The 22,353-nt window shown below is 44.6% G+C and overlaps 1 protein-coding gene across 3 annotated transcripts in view; it reads left to right on the top strand.

The window, feature by feature from the left end:
* The window catches only part of ARVCF (ARVCF delta catenin family member), a 376,032-nt gene that overhangs the window by 36,186 nt on the left and 317,493 nt on the right, over positions 1-22,353 (top strand). The window contains exon 1 of one of the 3 annotated variants that reach the window (XM_054996343.1): positions 6,454-6,626. The exons of the other annotated variants lie outside the window; for them this stretch is intronic. Coding sequence (XP_054852318.1) covers positions 6,606-6,626 — 21 coding nt within the window. The 5' untranslated portion in view covers positions 6,454-6,605. Of the gene's footprint in view, positions 1-6,453; positions 6,627-22,353 lie in introns of those variants that run through there. 3 annotated transcript variants of the gene reach the window in all.

Genomic DNA, 22,353 nt, shown 5'->3' with positions numbered 1-22,353 from the left:
ACAAAAGTTTGGGAACAAGCAATATCACTCTGGCTAAAAATTCACTACAAGCCGAAGGGCCTAATACCCCTCCTTCTGGCCTCTGACCCCTATCCCATTTGGTCTACACAAATTCTTAATAAGATTAAACAGATTGGTTTAGTCCCAGAAGATCTCTTTCATGGAAGCCTACAAATGGCAAGAACTTCCAAAACGTAGAGACTTCTTGATATTGAATTACAAAATGAAGAAGCGCTGCTGCCCAAGAACCTCAAATATCTAAAATCCAGCCCCTGTTTTACTGCTGCTCCTTACCTTTCCAATATCACTCATGAGCCTTAGAGATGGGCGTTCTCCAGAGCCCGATTTGAGGCACTTCCTTCTGCTGTATTGCAGGGTAAATTTGCTCATGTGCCAATGCATGAACGCCTTTGCCCATGCATGACCAACATGGTGGAATTGGTCACTCATGTTCTCTTATTCTGCGAACTATATCGAGAGGAAAGGGCTTGTCTTATACTGCCTCTCTTGTCTAAATTTAACCTCTTGCAGTCCTATCTCGACTTTAGACCAGAAATCTTGCACAATTTCCTTTTAGAAGACACTCAGAGCTCAGTGACTTATGGCGTGGGCAGATTTTGTTCTTTAGCCATTAGGAAACACAGACTCCTTTTAGCTGAAAATGTGGTATAATTGCTTTTGCAATTTTTTCCCTTTAGTCTCTTTTATCTTCATTGTTTTTATTTCATCAATTCTTCTATCTCTAATGCTCTGATCTTATTGTTATGCCCTGGTGTAATAACTTATTTTGTTTTGTTTTACTAGCTTTTGCTGTAATAATAAATGACTGCCTTATATTGAATCAGACCCTTGGTGTATCAAGGTCAGGGCTGTCTACTCTGACTCTCTAGGGTTTGGAGCAGAGACCCCTCACATCATTTACTACCTGATCCTTTTAAATGGAGATGCTGGGGATTGAACCTGTGACCTCCTGCTGCCAAAGCAAATGTTCTGCCTCTGAGCCACAGCTCTTCCCCTGCCTACAGCCCTGGCACTACCAATATCAGGAACTGATGTGGCTGGGCAACTGCTGTGGCTCCAAGAGCGTGAAACCCTAATATTTGCTATTATGCAGTGGCAGAATGCGGCCCTTCCCACCAGCCATGTTGTCTGGGCTGCAGCAAAGACTATGAGATCCGGGCCTTCCCAGGAGGAAAAATGAGTGCATGTGAGATGGGGAGGGTGTGCTCAGCATCCTCCAAAACCTGGAATTTGTTTTGGTTCAGGAAGTGTCAATCTCCTGCTGGAGCAGCTTGGCTGCCTTGCACACTCTGCATTTTTCACAAGAGTCTTGTTTTCATTGGATGAATGTATTCCCCCATCTTTCTATTTCGGGATGTCATTTGTTAATTCCTGTCTAGCTGGAAATACCTCCTGTGCCAAACTATTATTATATTACTAGTATACTTTTCAAAAAATCCAAACGGCTAAGATTTTAAAAACTGAATTAAAAAGTGCCTTAGGAGAACCTTGATGTTGCAAGGAGAGAAATAGTAGAAGAGTATAAACCGTCATCCCCAAATGATCATTATAATAAGGATGCTTAGCTTGCTGGTTGTGGAATGGCTGAAAACCTCCCCTGGAAGTCCTATGGTCCAAATGCATCCCTCATCAGTGTTTTATAGGGAAGCAAAAAGTCGAGATTCACAGCCTCCAAATGCTTCTTCCTCCCCTGGATGCTCTTTGATTGATTGATGCAATCAGCAAATGATATCCCTAAACAGTGGAAATGTTTTCTAAGAGAGGTGGAGACACAGGAGAAATAGGGGGGAGTGGAGAGAGGGAAGACAGAGAAAGGAAGAAACATGAAAAAGGGAGCTTGCCATATGCAAACCCCTCCTTTAAAAACAGGAACCAAATTCATGTCATTGGCTCTGGGATGTACACGCCCCCCTCTTTTAGCAAGGGAGAATTCACACACTGAACTAATCTCTAGTTCCCAGCGCACAGAATTCAATTGTATCTTTATCACATTTCCATCCCTCCTGTGTGGGTGAAGGGCAATGGCTCAGCGGTAGAGCATCTGCTTTGCATGTAGAAGGTTCAGTCCTTAGCATCTCCAGTCAAAAGGATGAAGTAGTAAGCAGGGCTTTTTTCTGAGAAAAGAGGTGGTGGAACTCAGTGGGTTGTCCTCGGAGAAAATAGTCACATGGCTGGTGGCCCCGCCCCCCTGATCTCCATACAGAGGGGAGTTTAGATTGCCCTCTGCGCCGCTCGGTTTTTAAAATTTTGTTTACATTTTTTGTTACAACATTTATATCCTGCGTCGCCTTGTGGCTTTTACAACCTCACTCTAGCCTGGAAGATGGCTTCTTACCTCGACCTGGCCGACCTGGAGACCTGGATCCATGCTATGGTAACGTCACGACTTGACTACTGTAATGCACTATACAGAGGTCTCCCATCCAAATTAACTAGGAGACTCTAACGGGTGCAAATTGCTGCAGCGCGACTGCTATCAGGAGCGAGCAGGAGAATGAAAATCACCCCCATTCTGCAGTCACTCCATTGGCTACCTATCAGTTACTATGCTCAGTTCAAGGTATTGGTTTTCACTTACAAAGCTCTTCATGGCCTTGGCCCAGCATGCCTATGGGACCACCTCCCTTCCTATGTTCCTCCACGGCAGCTTCGCTCATCTGAACAGGATCTCCTGCAGGTGCCACCCTGCACATGGGCGAAATCAACAGCAGCCTGTATACGGGCTTTCTCTGTGGTGGCCCCTTCCCTGTGGAACGGCGTGCCTGAGGAGGTCAGGAGAACCCCCACTCTCTTAGCTTTCCGCAAATCATGCAAAACTGAATTATTCAAAAAGGCTTTTGTATTGTAGGGAGGGGCTCCCAGATGCTTCGCTAATGAATTAAGGACCATAGACTTCCCCACTATGTTGCCTTACATACTACCTGTTGTCTTAAATACGTGCTCCTATGAGCTACTTGCACTTCATGTGGTCTAATGTCAGCCCTAGAATTGCTCATGTTCTGTTTCAGCGTTTCTTCAACTCTGTATTGGATTCTTGCTAATGCTATGACTTTGTAAAATTGTGATTATTTACCCTATGGCATTGTTTATGGAAATGTCCTTGAAATTGACTGTACTAATCTCACACTGTGTAATCCGCCTTGAGTCTCAGTGAGAAAGGTGGACTATAAATGACATACATACATACATACATACATAAGGTGGCTTACAAATAATTAAAAACCACCATTTTAACCAACAAAAACAAATTCCCAACAACCCCCTTCCCTTAGCAGATATCTCCTGTTTATATCCTAATTAAAATGTATTGTTGAGTGATAGCTGGGTGAACATCCTACTTCAGTCAGGATCGGAACCCAGGTCCCTCCAGTCCAAAGCCAATTTTTTTTTTGTTCTCCATGACACAATGCTTGGATTGTGGTGCACAAAATCCATTGCTTGCTTGATTTGTTTCGTGTCCAGCTTTCTGATTGGTGTGCTGAAGGCCTAAATCAGATGGCGTAAAGCAGTTGCAAGCAAGCAAAATTTTTTATTTTGTCAGAAATGCCTACGAACTGCGTCTGGACCAGTCAGTATAATCTGATATGTATAATAACTCCGTGTGGGTCCTTCCCTCTGCTGCTGGCAGTTGTGCTTCTCCAAAGCCACATGAAGTGATGCCAAACGGAAGTCCGACTTCCCTGGTTGTTCCGTTTTCTGTTGTGCAGTTGGTGTGCTGAGTGCCCTGTTCAGTGAGATGTGATACAGAAAAGTTTTGACATTCCAGTCGGGTATTAGGTTGGTGACTGTTACGAAGAAATTCCTCAGTAGTGGCCCCCAAAGTATGCAACCACTTTCCTGCCAAGATGTTCCCGATTCAGTGTCTTGCCCCTTCCAAACGGGCTGTAGAAACTTGCCTATTTCATCTGGCAAGTTCGTCTGTCATTTTCCTTACGTCGTTTCATTCTGATAGTTTTGCTATGATTCTGGTGCGTTGTGTTTTTTTGGGTGGGGGGGCAAGTGGGTTTGTTTCATTTGCTGTTCCTTGCCCGGAGCATCATCTTGTTTAAAGTATCTTAATAATCAAATAAATCGTGAGCAGAGTTGGGTCTGCTGCATGCGTCTGGCACCAGAGAAACAAAAGCTTTGCAAAGGTTGTGCCAGGTTGGCACTGAATGAGTACGATTTTGGTATTCGTTCACCAGCCTTTGGTGACTGGCATTTTGCTTCTAGTCTGGAAAGAAGGGTTTCCCTCTTGCCATGACAATCCTTAAAGGTGCTGTATTTGTTTCAGTGTCATAAAGAGACACTTGCATTGTGAGGACTCCCGGCTTTCATGCAAGACCTCCCTCTCCCTCCCTCCCTCCCTCCCTCCCTCTCTCTCTCTCTGATCTGCTGAGGAGTTAGCCGTGTTAGTCTGTAGTAGCAAAATCAAAAAGAGTCCAGTAGCACCTTTAAGACTAACCAATTTTATTGTAGCATGAGCTTTCGAGAATCAAGTTCTCTTCGTCAGATGCATGGTACAGAAACTGGTCTGTACCATGCATCTGATGAAGAGAACTTGATTCTCGAAAGCTTATGCTACAATAAAATTGGTTAGTCTTAAAGGTGCTACTGGACTCTTTTTGATTTTTCTCTCTGATCTGTTTGCCTGATCAAGCTATGAATTGGAGGGTGACGAAGAGGCTTTGCAAGAACTTCAGCACCGATTAAAAACGAGCCAACAGGCAGATAAAATCAGCACAGGCCAGAAATAAAAGCCCAGTTTGCAAACGTGCCCACTCTCTGGAATCACCTTCCAGAGGAGCTGAAGAGGATAAACTCTCCTGCCTCTATTCTGGAGAACCCTTCCTGTTTACATTCACCTTGGTTGGGACTGTTTGCTTTCTGCTGATATTGCGCTGGTTTGAATGGATTTTTAGCAGGATCGTTATAACACCTTTGAAGTTTTCTATGACGATCTTTGGTTATCATTGCAAACCACTTGGAATGGCTGTTAACTAGGCACGTTAGAAAATTTAAAAATAAATGAATGCTTGTTGAAAGAGAGCAGCCTGTGTCAGGAAAGCATGAGTGAAGGATGGTACTCAAACCTTAACTCTTGTGCATTCCAGATCTGGGGAAAGTGGTCAGGGGAGCAGGGGCTGGGATGCCCGTGGGTTTCTACAGCAGGCCAATTAACAGTGCAAGAGGGGTGGCTGAAGCCCCTTCTCCATATGCAAAGTGGTCTGAATCTGGCACTCTGTGTGTAAGAATTGGGAAGAATCCGCAACTCATGCCTATTACAAGGGGGGTGGTCCCTAGACCCAACTTGCGTAATCCATAACGTGTGAATCAGCTACTGCCAGAATTAACCCTGCCCGTGTTCCCATGACAGCTTATCCTAGATCTGGGCTTAATGTATGAGACATCATAAGATTGAATGATGAAAGGAAAGAGTACCCACATAGGAAACTTGATGCCGGTGAAACAACCTGGGAAGTGCTCAAAGAAGAACCGAGTTGGGAATGCAGCAAGATTTGAGTCCTGCGGCACCTTAGAGACCAACAAAATGTCCAGGGTGTAAACTTTCAAGAGTCAGAGCTCCCCTCTTAAGACCTGAAGGAGGGTACTCCTGAGCATATAAACCCTGAAAATCCTGTTGTTCTCTAAGGTGCCACTGGATTTCAGTCCTGCTGTTCTACTGCAGACCAACACGTCTGCCCACCTAAAATGATCCTCATGGGACAAGAGAGGTTGCAGAGAGGGTTGGAGTAGGCTTGCCAACCTCCAGGGGGTGGCTGGGGACACCCCCCCCCCAGAGTTACAACTGATTTCCAGCTGACAGAGATCAATTCCCCTGGAGAAAAGGGCTGCTTTGGAGGCTGGAGTGTATGGTACCATACCCCCCCTTCCCTATTCTCTCCCCAGGAATGTCCCAGTCTGGAGTTGGCAACCCTCAGCTGGGGTGTGGGCACCTGCCCTAACTGCGAGCTGGGATGGCTTCCTCTCGAGCTAGCCTTTTGCCTCTCCGGAGAAAGGGAAGGGGAACCAACCCACCAACCCGTCCCCCCAGCCTTTGCACTGGGGGCTTGTGCTGAGGCCCCGGCGGGGTCTGCTCGGAGGGAAGGGCGCCCAGCCCAGCCCAGCCCCCCGGAGCCGCCGCCGCTGCCCGGCTGGGTGTGGCCTGAGGCGGCTCTCTCAGCGCTTCCAGTTGCGACTGTCAATTTCCGCCCCCGAAGCGAAGCGGGCGAGTTTGCACGGAGCAGAGAGCCGCCCGCGACGAGGAGGGGGCCGGGAGGGGAAAGCATGTGAGTCCCCCCCCCCGTCTCCTCCCCGCACACCTTCTTCGGAAGACGCCCCGGCTGGAGGGAAGGGGCGCCTGGCGTCGCCTCCGCCCCGGATCGGTTCTGCCTCCGCCCAGCTCGGTTCCGAGGGGGCTCTCCAAACACCGAGCGGGCACGGAGGAGCAGACTCGCGCCCGGCTGTCAAAACAGAGAGCCGGATCCCCTCCTCCCTCCTGGACTGATTCGGGACGTACGATCCCCCCCTCCCAAATATACACATATAAGATTTGTTGTGATTCTTTTGCCCAGTAGGGACTGCAAACCTGGCACCTCGCATCAATGCCTGCAGAACTCAAACAGGTTAGTAGCCGGTCGACTTGACCCAGCCCTTCTCTTTTTGTTGCATGGGTGTGCGCCACAGGTGTGTGAGCGTGGTGGGGTTTCGTTTCATGGTCCCTGGTGCGTTTTGGTGGGCTTTGGTAAGGGTTGAAGGAAGGGAGAGGGCGGCTGTTTGCTGCTCTGAGTAACGGGGGGGGGGGCGCAGGCAGCTTACCTTCGGCCAGCTCTTAGCGAGGGGGAGAGATTTGCTTTTTTTGTCTTGGCCATGTTAACAGTTGCAACCGAGAGAGAAAGCCGGCTGTTGTTTCTTTTGACCTTCCACCCACTGCTCGGTAAATCCAGCAAAAGAGTAAAGAGTCCAGTAGCACCTTTAAGACTAACCAACTTTACCGTAGCATAAGCTTTCGAGAACCACAGCTCTCTTCATCAGATGCTACAGTAAAGTTGGTTAGTCTTAAAGGTGCTACTGGACTCTTTACTATTTTGCTACTACAGACTAACATGGCTAACCTCTCTGGACCAGCGAAACCAGGGCTCTTCCTTTCCAAAAGGAGTTTTGTCTCTCTTGGTATGGCTGGGTCTGCCTCTTTTTTTTTATTGCCATGTTGTATTTTTCTTGGTCTTTACAGCAGGAGACAAGTTGGCTTAAAGACGGTTGTTTGCCCAGCTCTGTGCCAAACACAGGATCATGGCGCTACATTAAAGATGCTTAAAGATGTTTCTCCGATTGTGTATTGCTGGGTAGGTTTGAAAGACATAAATGTCTGGGGAAATTGTACTCCTTGCCAAGCTTTTGCTTAGTTATCTTTACCGACAGCATTTTGTGAAGCTACTCCAAAAGCAAAGTAGAACTTGAGTGGCAAATCAGAGGTGTTGTGCTTTAGGTTTTCCTGCCTGCCCTTGGTCAGGGGGGAGGGGACAATGTCCCCTTGTTTTTCTTCCCCGAGGCAAGGCCAATAAAAGTTGTTTGCTGACTTTTAAAGTCTTTTATATGATCTTGAGTCCAGGGAGGAAGGGTGCTTGAATTGCTTTGATCTTAAAAGCGAGATGGACAACTTGGCAGCAGAAGGTCAAGTGAGGTTTGAAATCAGAGTGATTGTTCTTTAAAGGTGACTTTTAGTGATTCTCCTGTTTCTTACATTTGTAACACCTTCTGTCGGTGGGATTCTGGGTGGACTAAAGCATGTTTATGTATGAAGATCTTGTCTGGAGGAAGGGGCTAGTGAGGGTGACCTTCAGCTCTGTTGCGAACTGTTAGGAATGCACCTATTTCCTGTATGACACAGTCTGCTTTTTACAAAAATCCTTCATCCTGCTTATATTGAGGGGTGTATAGACTTCATAATGGGGGTGTCAGACTCTTGCATCTGTTATTTTTTAAAAAATCCCTAACCCCCTTTTCCTCGTGTGTTCTGGTTTGTATTCTACATGGTGCATGCCACCTGTAGATGCTGCAAAACACAAACATCTTTCTCGCTGCCTTTTTGTGCTGCTTGACCTAAAACGGCTGCCTCTGTCTCTTTGCATGCTGCCAGATATTGATATCCACAAAGTTAGCATCAGGAAGCTGTCCCTTTGGATATTTTCTGCTTGGAAAGAAAAGGGCCTTGGAAGTCAGGAGCGGAATGCTAACAAGCACACCACGGCCATTGTTTTAACATTCTTATTTTGGGGGGCGAAGGGGCCGATGACAAGGAAATGTATACACTGTGGAGCGATTGTCAGTTTTCCCATGCCACTTTTATTTTCAGGGTCAAGCTAAGAGAAATTAGCATTATAGCTTCAGTTTTAAATGGTCCTTTAGGCATTTAGGAGGAGGCAGATGTCTGCTTTGCTTCCTGTCCTCTTTTTGGGTGGCACATTGAAACTAAATGAATTGAAGCATTTCTTTTTAAAGTGTGGATTCCTCCTGAGTTCAGAACATTGTGTGAATGTAACGGAGGCCTTCCTTACAAAGACCTTGGTGACTCCAGAAGTCTATGCTGTCAAAAATAATGTATTGTGCAAAGGCAGAAGTTTTCAGAGTGTAAGGCTAGGGGTACGTTATCTTCTTGACTCACGCCTCTCTTCAAGTGTATACAGTGGCCAATAATAATAATTATTTTATTTAATTTATTCATATCCCCTTTTCTCCTCAGTGGGCATCCAAGGTGGCTTACATTATTCTTCTCTCCTCTGTTTTATCTTCACAACAATCCTTTGAGGTAGGTTATATTGAGAGTGACTGGGCCCAAGGTCACCCAGCAAGCTTCCATAGCAGAGCAGGGATTCGAACCGGGTTCTCCCAGGTCCTAGTCTGACACTCTAACTGCTGCACCACGTTGGCTATACAGAAGAAGGGCTTTTTCTTTAGCACATGGCGCAGTCTCAGTACGCTTGCAGTCCATCCAGAGTGATGTTCATCCTGGAAACCACAGGATGTTGGCAGTAACTTTCCTTTCATTAAGATAGAGAAACCATCCTAGAACCAGAGAATGTTCCCCAGCAGAATGTGCAGGCAAGTTCTTTTCATATCACAAATCAAAGCTCAGGGGTTGCTAAGGAAGGCAAACATCTGAGAGTAACTGAACCCACCTGTATCTGGAAAGAAGTGGGAGACCATACCTTTCTGAGTAATACACACTTTGTCAAATTATAGCCAGCATTGCATGGTTGACCTTTTTGTTCCAGAAGGATCAAGGCTGTCTAGGTAGAGTTTAGCATGGAATTAAAGTACTTTTGCTCAAAAGAGAAGCAAGCAGGGGTGGGGGGGCACCCACCTGGCTAAGCTGGTTATATGCAAGCCACCTGGATCAAAAGCAAGTTTTGTTTGCCTTCCATGGCTTTTGTGTAAATCAGTATGTACAGTAAGTGATGTAACTCAATATACTGGGAAGTACAAGCGACCGTTTACTATATCAGCTTGCCCATCAGAAGCTCCTTCAAAACACAAAACATAATATCTCTGCCCTTTATTGAGTTCCTTAGCTGTATAATTCTATTTCTTTTAGGTTTGTAACGCTAACACTCTGTCTACTGCCACCAATTTACTTCACGCCCATGCAATCTTGTGTATCAGCATCCAAAAAAACAAGGAGGCCCTTGTGCTACAAAAGCAAATTTCTTCAATAACTATGTCAGGAAGAAGATTTGCAGGTCAATGATGCTTTATAAACAGGCTAAAAGATATCAATTTTTTAAAAGGATTTTAGAGCCAAGACTAAAGGCTCATTGCAGCTACTTACAAACAAATAAAAGCAACTGAGCAATAAACACCAGCAGAAAAGCCAAATCCCAAAGTAATAAAACCCCATTTTCCATTTGCTTCCTATCCACTGTTATATTACCCATTCCCATCAAAATCTCAGTCCTGATGGCCATTTACAGGAATTTTCAAGCATCCTGCTGTGCCATGGTTGCCTGTAGGAAAGCAATGTCTATTCATATCAAACCATAATTTAGAAAACCATGGTTTACAAACCTGATTCTGATTATGCTTTCTGATCCCGATTTGCCAACCAGTCACAAACCACGGTTTGCCTTTTCAGGCAGTCTGTCGCACCACAGGCAAACTTCTGAAAGCATGATTCCATATGGTGTTTTACAAAATTCTGATATCACATCAAAACCAAGCAACCCTAGTGTGAAACCCAAACGACAGTCTGAGGTCTCATAGAAGCAAACAATTATTTAGAGGTATCTGCTTTTGTTCCCATCTATTCAGAGCTGTCCCCAGAAGTTGACGAGACAACCTTTATTTATTTATTTGTTTGTTTGTTTGTTTGTTTGTTTGTTTATAGTCTGCTTTCCCTGTAAACAGGCTCAAAGCCGATCACAGCAGTAAATACAGTATAAAACAGGTAACAACAATAAATTCCACAATAATACAATCAGTAAAACACAGCAGTATACATATTGTACATATCCCTCAACATCAAAAGATCTTGTTGAGTGGGGTGGCCCATTGCCAGATGTATTGCATGTGGCATCATGGTTTTTACATTCATATGTCATGCTGAACTGGAGTTAGCATAAATTGAGCTTTGCAATGCACATCAATGCATGGTTTCTGATTCTAGTTTGCGACAAGATATGGCTTCTCCATCCAAACATCCAAACCACAGTTAAACTTCCTAAACCACAGTTAGTTATGATGTCTGAACTGTCATTGACAGCCTAAGTAGTGCTAGGGCTGAACATTTTTTCATTGCTTCCTTCAGCATTAGTACATCTGTCAGATGTAAAACCATGGCAGGAGTCTCCCAGCTGCAGACCTTTATGGTGAGAATTACGGTGCAAGTCCAAACACTGATATTCATTTGCTAGATTACAAAAGTAGTTCTTTGCTTCTATATCATGGAGGATTTCTTTAAAAAATGCTTAACATAGAGGGAAACTACATGGGACATTTGGGCGTGTGTTGGGTCCTGCGAGGTTCCCTGGGTAGTATAGTCTTACAAAAAACAGCCACTTGATGTGATTCTCTAACGGGAAGAATGATGGGAGGTATTGGGTTTTCCTCCAGGAGCCTAGGGGGGTGGTGCGTAACAGGAGGCAGGAAATCCGCGATGCAGTTCTCTGCCAGGGAGAAGAGTGGTGGGAGGGATTCTCTCTCTCTTGAAAAAAACCACCCTGGATTCCCAGCCTCCTGTTATGACCCCCCCCCCTCGAGCTCCTGGATTAAAAATCAAGCCAAGGCTTGTTGGAAGAGAGAGAGAGAGAAAGAGAATCCCTCCCATTGCTCTTCCCCTGGTGGAGAATCACATTGAGTGACTGTTCTTTGTAAGACTACATTACCCAGGGAACCTTGCGGGACCCACCATGTGAAGAACACGTGTCTAGCAGCTTGTGTAGTTTGGCTCATAGTGAGAAATGTGGTTGCAGGTCTTTCTGCCAAATGTTGCTCAACAACGAATAAATACTGTAAAATAATCATTGTCATCTATACTTGGGCATGCCAAAAGAAAAATGGCATTCAGCTCTTTCATGAAGATGGGGAACTTTTTTTCCCCTGGCAACCGTGTTGCCAAAAATCTTCAGAGGTGCTTTCTAATGTTCCATCACACAATGCATGTACACTCCAATCATGCAAGTATGAACAGGTGTACAGAGCCTCTGTCTTGCATGTGTGTACAGATGTGTGCATTCCCTTGCATATACTCAGATTTCATTTTGCTGTATCCCTTCCTTAAAGGCAGCAATGAAATGAAACCAGTGTCCTTGGAAGTTTTCTCCCAGACAAACTTGTGAAACTAAAAGGACCTTTCCAGGCAACCTAGTTTTTCATGCATTGCTTTTACTTGTTTTCTTTAACCTATATTTTAATATATACTACTTTGTCAGCTTTTTTTAAAGTGTGAAAATGGCGTATGCGTTTTCTAAATAATAAATATGGATCTGTGGAAATTTGCACTGATGGAAGAGGGAGGGGATTTTTGCTCGTTCCTCCCTTTCATGACAGACCTTTGACTTCCCTCATGCTATTCGGGGGGGCAGTCCTACAGGAACAGCATTTTCACGGGGCATTGGGGGCTGTAGTGGGAGGAGGCAGGGAAGTCCCACTCCACTGATGGAAACCCTTTCTGTCGGCCACATTTTGCATGGCATCTAATCTACTTTTTTCTCTTTGGGCAGATTCAGGGTTAAAACAAAAACTGGGTTCGTGACAAAAAATCAACTTTCAACCTAACCAGCAAAAATAAAATAACATAAAATAAAAATGAGATGTTCCCTGCAGCCTAACTGGTGTACCAGTCCCATAGTGTAAAGCTTATTCTTATTGATTTATGTCTTTTATGTACTATTTTTATATGCCAAGAATGGCCAAAAGCCACTCCCAAAGAAGATCAATTGCCTTAGAACTCCAAAATCCAGGGAGAAACTCACATGAGAATGTTGAAAGTATTCGAAATCCTGACATCAGCAGAGCAATTCTAAACAGAGGTACACTCTTCCAACCTCAGTGAAGTAAATGGTCTTAGAAGGACATCACTCTATTTAGGACTTCAGTGAAGGTCACCTGGCATTGGCTGGTAGAGGTCTGCGGGGAGAGATGATGTTTTTATTTGCAGACTCTAGGCTCTTTGCAACAGAAAGCCTCACTTCCAAATACCACTCCCACCCTAATAGGAGTGTTTTGCTTGTCTTCTGTATGTTGGATACAAGAAAAGTTAACGTACCATTACGGCAAATCTGAATACCTTTAGTAGGAAAAATTTGCTAGCACATTTGAAGGGGGAAAAAATGTTGAGAAAGAAACTGAGAACCCATGTTAATAATCCCCAGGGGTCTGAGAAACGTCTTGCACAGTGCTCAGGAATTATTTAACACTTGTGCGTGGAAATATTTCAGACCTGCTGTGTCAGTTGCACTGTACTTTCTGAACTTTCTACTTTCTTTCAGAAATAGTCCAAACACACACACAAACACTTAGGTTAAATCATTTGACGGTGTGCTGGCAGAGCAGGCCTTGATACAATGGTAAGACTTAACCCATGTAGTACATTTTCATTGATATTTGTGGTTTAAAAATGATCTTCCATTATTAAAGACTCTGGATTTTGTCACTGGTGGAGAATTGACTTTCAGCTGTACTTTCTATTGCCGTTGCTCCAAATAATGATACTATCAGCCCCCGAAGTATCATTATTTGGAGCAATGGTAATAGAAAGTCCAACTGAAAGTCAATTCTCTACCAGTGACGGCATCCAGAGTCTTTAATAATGGAAGATAATTTTTAAATCACAAATATCAATGAAAACGTACTACATGGTCTTGCCATTGTTGGACGGTGAAGAAAGCTGACTGGAAGAACATTGATTCATTTAAAATGTGGTGCTGGAGGAGAGTTTTGTGGATACCATGGATGGCCAAAAAGACAAATAAGTGGGTACTACATCAAATCAAGCCTGAATTCTCCCTAGAAGCTAACATGACAAAACTGAGTTTGTATTCAGCTAGCAAGTCTATAGGCGCTGCTGTCCCATAGGAGTTTGCCATACTCATCCACACATCCTTGCAACAGAAGAACATGATAGTGGCTGGAGAGAAAAATCTGATATTGAAAGGCAGAACGTAAATATAGTAAATAAGATTAAATCTTCAATTATTCTGGTGTCAAAAGCTGATCTATATTTAGCCCAATCCATCGATCTCCTGCTCAGGCCCCACTGAAATGAAGCATGATGTTCAAGAGCAGAGGAAGAAATTCCTGGAGCTTTGCTTCATGTATAATGGCCAAGATCCAGAGACCTCATGTAGACCCACCTAGTAGAATTTCCAATATACCATGTGAGCAGCCCATTTGCTTTTATTTTCTGAAACACCCCGATAAGCGTAACCTTTCTTTATGTTATTGGCTTCAGTGTTTGCATTCACTCAACAGCTTGGCAAATCTGATCACGAGTTTTCGGATGTGGGTGAAGGCTGCCTCTGTGACCTTTCCCCATTTCTGAATCTCTTTATGAACAATGATTTGATTATCTCTAGACTTCCTTATTATATCAACCCTTTTACAGATAACCCGTGAATCCGCTTACTATGCAAACAGCATTTCTAATAAGGAAAACAGTAGCTCCTCTTTTTTATCTTGGGAGCTCAATATTTCAGCCTAGCGCAAGGTATTCCAAATGCAGAGAAATACATTCTTGTTGGTAAATACTGGTACTATGCAGACCTTGTTAAAAAAAATGAAACTTAAATCGCCAGGTTCGTTTATGCTGCAAGTGTACACAGAGGACCCCATTCAAAGACAGTCCTAAGAGACCACTGTATATGAAGTATAAATTTAATATGTCAGTGAAAGTGCAAAAAATCCCATTAAATATTATAGCTCTTAATAATATTCCAAGCTCTCTGACAATTATTTAACCAATGCCTAATATCAGTGATGGTTGTTCTGGGTTTTCCGGGCTGTATTGCCGTGGTCTTGGCATGCCCACAAGCGGAAAACCCACAACAACCATCGTTCTCCGGCTGTGAAAGCCTTCGACAATACACCTAATATCAGTATTCACAATCAGACAACGTCCCAATTATTATCAATAAATTGTCACTGGAGAAACAACGCTGGTGAGTTCCACAGTTTTTGTAACATAACCATGTGATGATCCAGTTTCTTCTTTTCCTTGTATTGTGTATTGTGTTTGAGCCCAGTGCCATCGCCTTGCCGCAGTCCTCCAAGGTCTCATGGATATCTGGATTGGTTATTTATTTATTCTCCACCTTTCTCCCCAATGGAGACCGAGAGTAGCTTACAGTATTCTCTTCTCTCCCCTTTTATCCTCACAACAACCCTGTGAGGTAGGTTAGGTTGAGTGTGTGTGACTGGGCCAAGGTGACCCAATAAGCTTCTGCAGCTGAGCAGGGAGTCAAACCAGGATCTCCCAGATGCTACTCTGACACTCTAACCACTGCACCACACTGTACCTGCGGCCTGCTATACTACCACAGACGAACATGGTGGCTGCAACCAATTGTTGGACATTCTGCTCACTGTGATTGCTTAATAAAACAAAATTAAGCAGTGGTTTCAGATTATATTGTGATGTGTAGTTTACTAACCAGGGTCCATGGTTTTGCATGGTGGTTGAGTGTGTGCGTGTGTCTTATGTGCTGTTAAGTCGCTTCTGACTTATAGATATCCTGAATTAATCCTTGCTTGTTCCCTGGTGCTGATCTTGCCACAATATGGGCAGGGATAACAGCCAGAGCTTTGCAGAGGTGCTGGGTGGAAGCAACAGTGATAAAACTAGCATTTGCCAAGGCAAACTGGAATTTGGTTAAACACCTGTGAACTGAACACTAGTTCTGCAAGCTGTATGTAGAAATGATAAGCCATAGATTCTGTTTGAACCAAGCTGTTGTCTTTGAGGGAACACTGCTTAAGAGTTTTCTACTTAAGAGCGGAACTATAAGTGACAAAAGGCACAGATTGGACACCTGTTAGCTTCCCTCAAGTTTTGATGGGAAATGTAGGCATTCTGGTCTTGCAGCTAGGCTCTCTGACTGCTGTCCGATGGAGTTTTCAACTGTCACTTGTCCAACATTCCACCAAGCTGCCTACATTTCCCATCAAAACTTGAGGGAAGCTGGCAAGTGTCCAATCTGTGCCTTTTGTCACTTGTAGTTCCGCTCTAAGTGTAACCTGGCATAAGAAGTGCTCTCTCTCTCTTTCTCTCTCTCTTTCTCTCTCATAATTGCTCCATAGCTGTGTGAATGGTTATAATTAGCCTTTTGTTGTGAATAAAAATGTTATTGGCTAACTGCAACAGATTCTCAAGAGTTGTTAGTAAAAGAAGCCAAGGTTGATGTATGTTCATTGCATATTGGAGCAGCTGCCCTGTGCATCAAGGGAAGACGGGTGTTATTGCAAATAACAGAAGAAAATATTGACAAAAAAGAGCAACTCTCTGTACTGCTCAATGTGTCCGGAAATGCAATAAAGAGAAGCTGTAGAGAAGAATTTGACAATCCTTTATGAAAGCAAGTGGAGTTACAAAGAAACACACTATTAAAATATTGCTGAGCCAGAACCATTAGAATTTCAAACCGTTTGCAATCAAATGAAAAACAGCCAGCTAAATGATGAGATTGCAATACAGAAGCTTCAGGCACCCCTAAAGAAAATGAAACCTTTGAGGAAGATCTGCTCGGCATGGAACGTATAGAGAAGGAAGAAACTTGGGAATCCTTTATTACAGTTTTGAGACTGTTAATCCAGACATGCAGTTTTGAATGACTTCCTGATGTGCTTGCTGAAGATCAAGTTGGGTTTGCGAATCTGATCAAGGACTCAGGCCTAAGAACAATATTCCTTGAAGGCCTGGTTTGAACTGGGCGGGGAGAACAGGATAAGAATTTGTCAATCAACAAAGCTGACATGGTCTGCCCTGGCCAGCTCTGTTGGGAGGAAGAGTCCTCCGATGAACAGAAATACTCCTTAAGGCCTGAGAGCCCCCCAGGCTATACCTGAGAGCGGGACCACAAGTGACGCCTGACACAGGTTGGACACTTGTCAGCTTCCCTCGAGTTTTGATGGGAAATGTAGGCAGCTTGGCGGAATGTTGGACAAGTGACAGTTGAAAAGTCCATTGGACAGCAGTCAGAGAGTCAAGCTTCAAGACCAGGATGCCTACATTTCCCATCAAAACTTGAGGGAAGCTGACTAGTGTCCAACCTGTGTCAGGCGTCACTTGTGGTCCCGCTCTGAGGCTCCCTGTAGTCCGGTCCAGACCCTCTGTTTGGGCAGACTCCCATTTAAGTGCTCCTGGGACAAGCAGACCAGAGACCTTCTTATTCAGGGATGCCAGTTGCCCACTTTGGGTGGGCATTCTCCCCCTTCTGCCCTCCTGTTTCTGGGGCTGGAGGGAGGAAGCACAAGTCATACCCTGCTCCAGTGTTCCGTAGAGTTTCCAGAGCATCAGTTGACACCCAGGTTTTTGCCCAGATGTGATGCTGACATGCAATATCACCTCCATCCCTTGCCTGCCCTTAAAGCTCCCAGAGGTGCCAGGCAGCATCCTGGCAGCCTTATCCTCAGTGGACCATCCAGCTCCTACTGTCCAGCACTAGCTCCTGCACCCAGGGTCTGTGTCAGCTAGGGTTGCCAGCCTCCAGGTGCGGGCTGAAGATCTCCCGGAATTTCAACTCATCTCCAGGTGACAGAGATCAGTTCAAGTTTACACGGAGAACCCCATACAAAGACATGGTCCTAAGAGACCACTGTATATAAAGTATGAATTAATATGTCAGTGAAAGTGCAAAGTGCAAGAAAATCCCAATCGGTATCAAAGACCCTTTCCCTAGCTGACCTGGTAGAGAATGAGAGGGCCAAGCATCTAAGCTGAGTCAGGCAAGAATGCAAGTTTGGGTTGAGGGGAAATGCAGAGTTGAACTAGATCGGGTAGACCAAAAAGCAAAAGAGCATTCAAATGCAGCACAGGACAGACTGCTACGAACTATAAAAACAATGATTCTGGCTCAGGAATACGTATGCTACATTAAATCCATTAGTGCTTAAAGTGGCCCAAGGATTAGAACAGTAGGAATAAATAGTTGAAAGATCAAAAAGAGTCCAGTAGCACCTTTAAGACTAACCAACTTTATTGTAGCATAAGCTTTCGAGAATCACAATTCTCTTCATCAGATGCATGGAGGGCAAGAAGAAACTGGTCAGATATATAGGTGGAGAGGGGAGGGCGGAGTAGATGCAAACAGTAGCTTCTGATATGGAGATCAGTTTGCTTCTGTTAAGGAAGTCAGTTACTTCTGATAATGAGATAACCATTCATAGTCTCTTTTCAATCCCAGCCTGACTGAGTCATTTACATATGAATTCCAATTCAGCAGCTTCCCGTTGGATTTTGTTTTTGAAAGGTTTCTGTTGAACTACATTGACCTTTAAGTCCTTGATGGAATGTCCTGGTAGATTGAAGTGTTCTCCCACTGGTTTCTGGATGTTGCCATTTTTAATGTCAGATTTGTGTCCATTTATTTTTTTGCGCAAAGGTTGGCTGGTTTGTCCAATGTACAGAGCAGATGGACATTGTTGGCACATGAGGACATATATCACATTGGAGGATGAGCAGTTGTAAGAGCCAGAGACAGTGTAGTTGGTGCCATTGGGGCCTGTAATTGTATTTCCTGGGTAGATATAAGGGCAGAGCTGGCATCTGGGTCTGTTGCAGGGGCTGGTACCTGTGCTGGTGACTCTGCTTGCTGATTCATGATTGTAAGTGAGAAGTCGTTTCAGATGTACATGCAGAACCAGGTGGAGTTCAACCTTTGGAAAGACCTGCCTTATCTGCTTGAAGCCTAATCATTTTGCAAAAGTTTGCAAGCGTGCACGGAGAGGCCCCAGAAAGAAACCACTGCATCAGCAATGTGCACAATGGAGAAGACAGCAGCATAGTCCACCGTCATCTGCACAGCATGGGGGGTAGGGAAGGTTTGCAAGGGGCGTCAGCATTTAGGGAGGAGTGAATGTTCTCTGCTTTCTTTCTTTTGTTATATTATTGTCAGTGACTTCAGCCTCTCTGCCTATTGCTGTTGGTGCTGCAGATCTGTTCATATTGTACGCATATGTTGTAAGTTTTTATATGGAACGTATACCAGATTTATGCATACAATGTGCATGGATCGTGCATCCATGTCTAATTCTAATGTACTGACACACGAATACAACCCTGGAAAATGTGCAGACTTTACGGCAAATAAATAGGTGTGGGGAAACAGAAAACAGCATAAAAATAAAGAATCGCAGCTTCCGTTTGAACAAGAGAGAAGCAACACTGAAAGGGGATTTTCAGGTCAAAGCAGCAGGGATGAGAAATTTGAAATCAGCCCGACTAATGATTGGATAATTACGCTCAACTAGTGATGAATGGACTCCCCCTGGCTCGATTTGGAATGGAGCCGGCAATTATGAGCCGCATTAGAAAATGCTCCAAAAAGTTGCATTCCAAGGGTTATAAATTCATTTGGAATTGCTGTACCACCGACACCCTCTGGCCTTACCTGACTGTTGTAGCAGCAGCTGTGAGAGGCAACAGGGAGGAATCCCGCTCCCCTTCTTCCTCCTCTCTGCTACGGCAGCATCCCAGTCGCTCAGAACCCTGTGGCCTCCTGGAGTGCCTGGCGTTGCTCTGTACAGAATGTCAAAGAGGACATCCAAGTCTGATTAAGCAGAAAATGGAGAGGCTCCTCTTTTGAATGACTGTGGGTGGAATGACATTATCCTAACGTAGTATCCTGTTCCCCCTTCTCTCCCAATAGCTACCAGAGGAGAGAGTGGCACATTAATGGATGACTTGAACTGCCTTCATGTTAACTAAGTAAATATTCATTCAGAACATAACAAAATGGACCACAGTGGCATCCTATTGGGACTTCCCTGTTGTCTGCAGCAGAATGTCACGTTCACACTTAAGTCTATGCATTTGGGCTTTGCCTTTTGGTAGCTGTCAAGTGGAACCCTCAGCTTGGCTAGGCCGCAGACGTGGTGGCTTTATGCAAATCCGTAGAGGGCGACCATTATTTGTCTGAATGCCGGCTTTCAAGGAGAATTCTTTCCGGGAGGGAGAATCTCTTTGCTCGTCCTGCACACGTGTTCTCTCTACTCCAGCAAAACATTCTAGAAGGCGTATGCTCCCACCAGTTCAGGATATATTGGGGATCTTTGCTTGGTGCCGTTCTGTTGGCACCTCATTAACACATAAAACAAAATGTTGCAGATGTTTCCTGGATGCGTTTTGAAAAGAAATCTCATAAGATTATGCAAAATTGTCTTGGGTTGGAAGATTTTCATCTTATTATTATTTTGCTTTGTACTTCTGAAATATTCAGTACCCTTTGACAGATATGTTGGTAGATATTTAATAACAACCAATGTTGCATCTTAACCCAGACTATTAATCTTTCTTAGTGTCTTCTTGAGCTTCATTGGTAGATACAATACAGAAATGTGAATAAAACTTCCCAGGGTCCACAGGCCAATGAAATTTCTCCCCCCTGGGCTTAAGGCACATCTTCTGTCCCATTGCGCCACACAGAGCAGAGGCAGGGGAAAGTATTCCTCCATGTTGGTTTCTAGCCAAGTCAGCCTGTACATTACAGGTCCGCCTGACCTTGACCAGAGCCGGGGCTTTTTCAGTCCTGGCTCCGACCTGGTGGAACTCTTTGTCTAGTGAGACCAGGACCCGGCAGGACTTACTATCTTTCTGCTGGGCCTGTAAGACAGAAATGTTCTGCCAGGCCTTTGGTTGAGGCTGGGCTAGGCCTCCACCGGCCTGGACAGAGGAGAAGAGAAGATCTAAGCCCTCCCTTCAGAGTCATCCACCATTAGTTTTTAGCAAACTGATTGCTGCTGTCTTGTATAGTGCACCCTTGTGATGTTTGTTTGCAGGGCTTTTTTTCTGGGAAAAGAGGTGGTGGATCTCAGTGGGTTGCCCTTGGGGAAAATGGTCACATGGCTGGTGGCCCCGCCCCCTGATCTCCAGACAGAGGGGAGTTGAGATTGCCCTCCGTGCCGCGTGGAGGGCAATCTCAACTCCCCTCTGTCTGGAGATCAGGGGGCGGGGCCACCAGCCATGTGACCATTTTCAAGAGGTTCCGGAACTTGGTTCCCCCAGATTCCGGCTGAAAAAAAGCCCTGTTTGTTTGAATGTCTGAATTTTTATACTGTTTTACTGCTTTTATGATGAAAGTGTATGAAAGTTTTTTATCTGATGTAATCCCCCCTGGGTCCGCTTGTGTGGAGGGTGGAATAAAAGTCTAAAGTAAATAATAAAATAAAATAAATTGGCAGCTAAGCCAGCTGAGGGCAACACATCTCAACCTGTCTTTTTGATGGATTTGCAGTGGTGCACCAAAAGCTGAATTGTGGGCATAACAGAAGCTACACAAGACCCTCCAAGAATGTCAGAAACAAGATGGCTGCCCTGGGCTGAAATGGTTGTGAGAACAGGCCCTTATAGGATAAAAGGGAAATGTTTATCATTAGGTCACTGCAGGTTTTTGAGGGGTATGGGGGAGGCTATAGCAGTATGTTGTCGTAGTAGGACTAGTACCAGATAGGACAGGGTTCAAATCCTCTTGTTTCCACAAAATTTAGCAGATGGCCTTGACCCAGTCACTATCTCTCCACCTAATCTACTTCACAGCGTAGTTGTGAAGATAAAATGGGGGGAGGGCCCCATATGCATGACCTCCCTGGAGGTAATAAATGTCCAAGTATTAACCATATGTAGGGTTGCTAGCCTCCAGGTGGTGGCTGGAGATCTCCCAGAATTAAAAGTGATCTCCAGGTGACTGAAATCAGTTCACCTGGAGAAAATGGCTGCTTTGGAGGGGTAAGATTCTATGGCATTATACCATTCTGAAGCCCCTCCCCTCCCCAAACCCTGCCCTTTCCAGGCTCCAGCCCCAAAATCTCCAGGAATTTCCCAGCCTGGACCTGGCAACCCTAATCATACGTGCTACGTTGGCCACTGCTGCTCCTATTTGGTGAGCTGTACTAAACAGGGTACTGTGATAATATTGACCGACACAATGCCAGAGCGTTTTGTGTCGTAGCTGGCATCCACTCACCTTAAGCCGTGCCTACTTGTTTTTGCATGTGTCTAATATTTACTCTCAAGCCATGTGTTGCTGCCTCTGGTTTTATGTAGTGTTTTAAATGGTCAGGATACAGATTTTGTTTGTCCTTGCAAGAATTGTCTGCAGTAGGACATGGTCACCGTTTTACAGCTGGTCCAACAGAGGTTGAGTGTCTGTAGCAGAGTTGGGCTTGGAAGACAGGTCATATACTTTAGTTGGATGGAATATTATAGTTGTCTTGTTCTGCATCTTCCAAAGCCCAATCACCTTTGTGCAAATAGGATATTAGTCTTGGATCAGCATCTTAACTTTCCTAAGGGACATTGACTGTACTGTCAGTGCCATGTGTGCTGTTATTGGGCATATGTCAGTTTCTGCAGCCACATGCCAACATTAGGTGGTTAGAGCAGTTTAGCTGGAGCATCATGCAAAGTTGCATTTGCTAGGTGTTGCTTACTTAATACGTATACATATCCGAAGGGCATGATTGCTTTCAGTATTTAACTGCAGCAGTTTGATTTTACCTATAGCTGTCCCGTTCTGTAGGGTCCGTTTACATCAGTCAAGTCCAACTAGTTACCTTGTGTTTTATGATGTGATTTTCTCACTTTGCTGACTCTGTGCTATTTTTCCCCTTTTGTTCAACTTTTCATCCATCAACGACAGCCCAGAC

This window comes from Eublepharis macularius, chromosome 13, assembly GCF_028583425.1.
Source record: "Eublepharis macularius isolate TG4126 chromosome 13, MPM_Emac_v1.0, whole genome shotgun sequence".
In the NCBI taxonomy this organism is placed as follows: domain Eukaryota; kingdom Metazoa; phylum Chordata; class Lepidosauria; order Squamata; family Eublepharidae; genus Eublepharis; species Eublepharis macularius.
The sequence above is the reverse complement of the archived record's forward strand: the minus strand, read 5'-3'. Positions and strand labels throughout refer to the sequence as shown.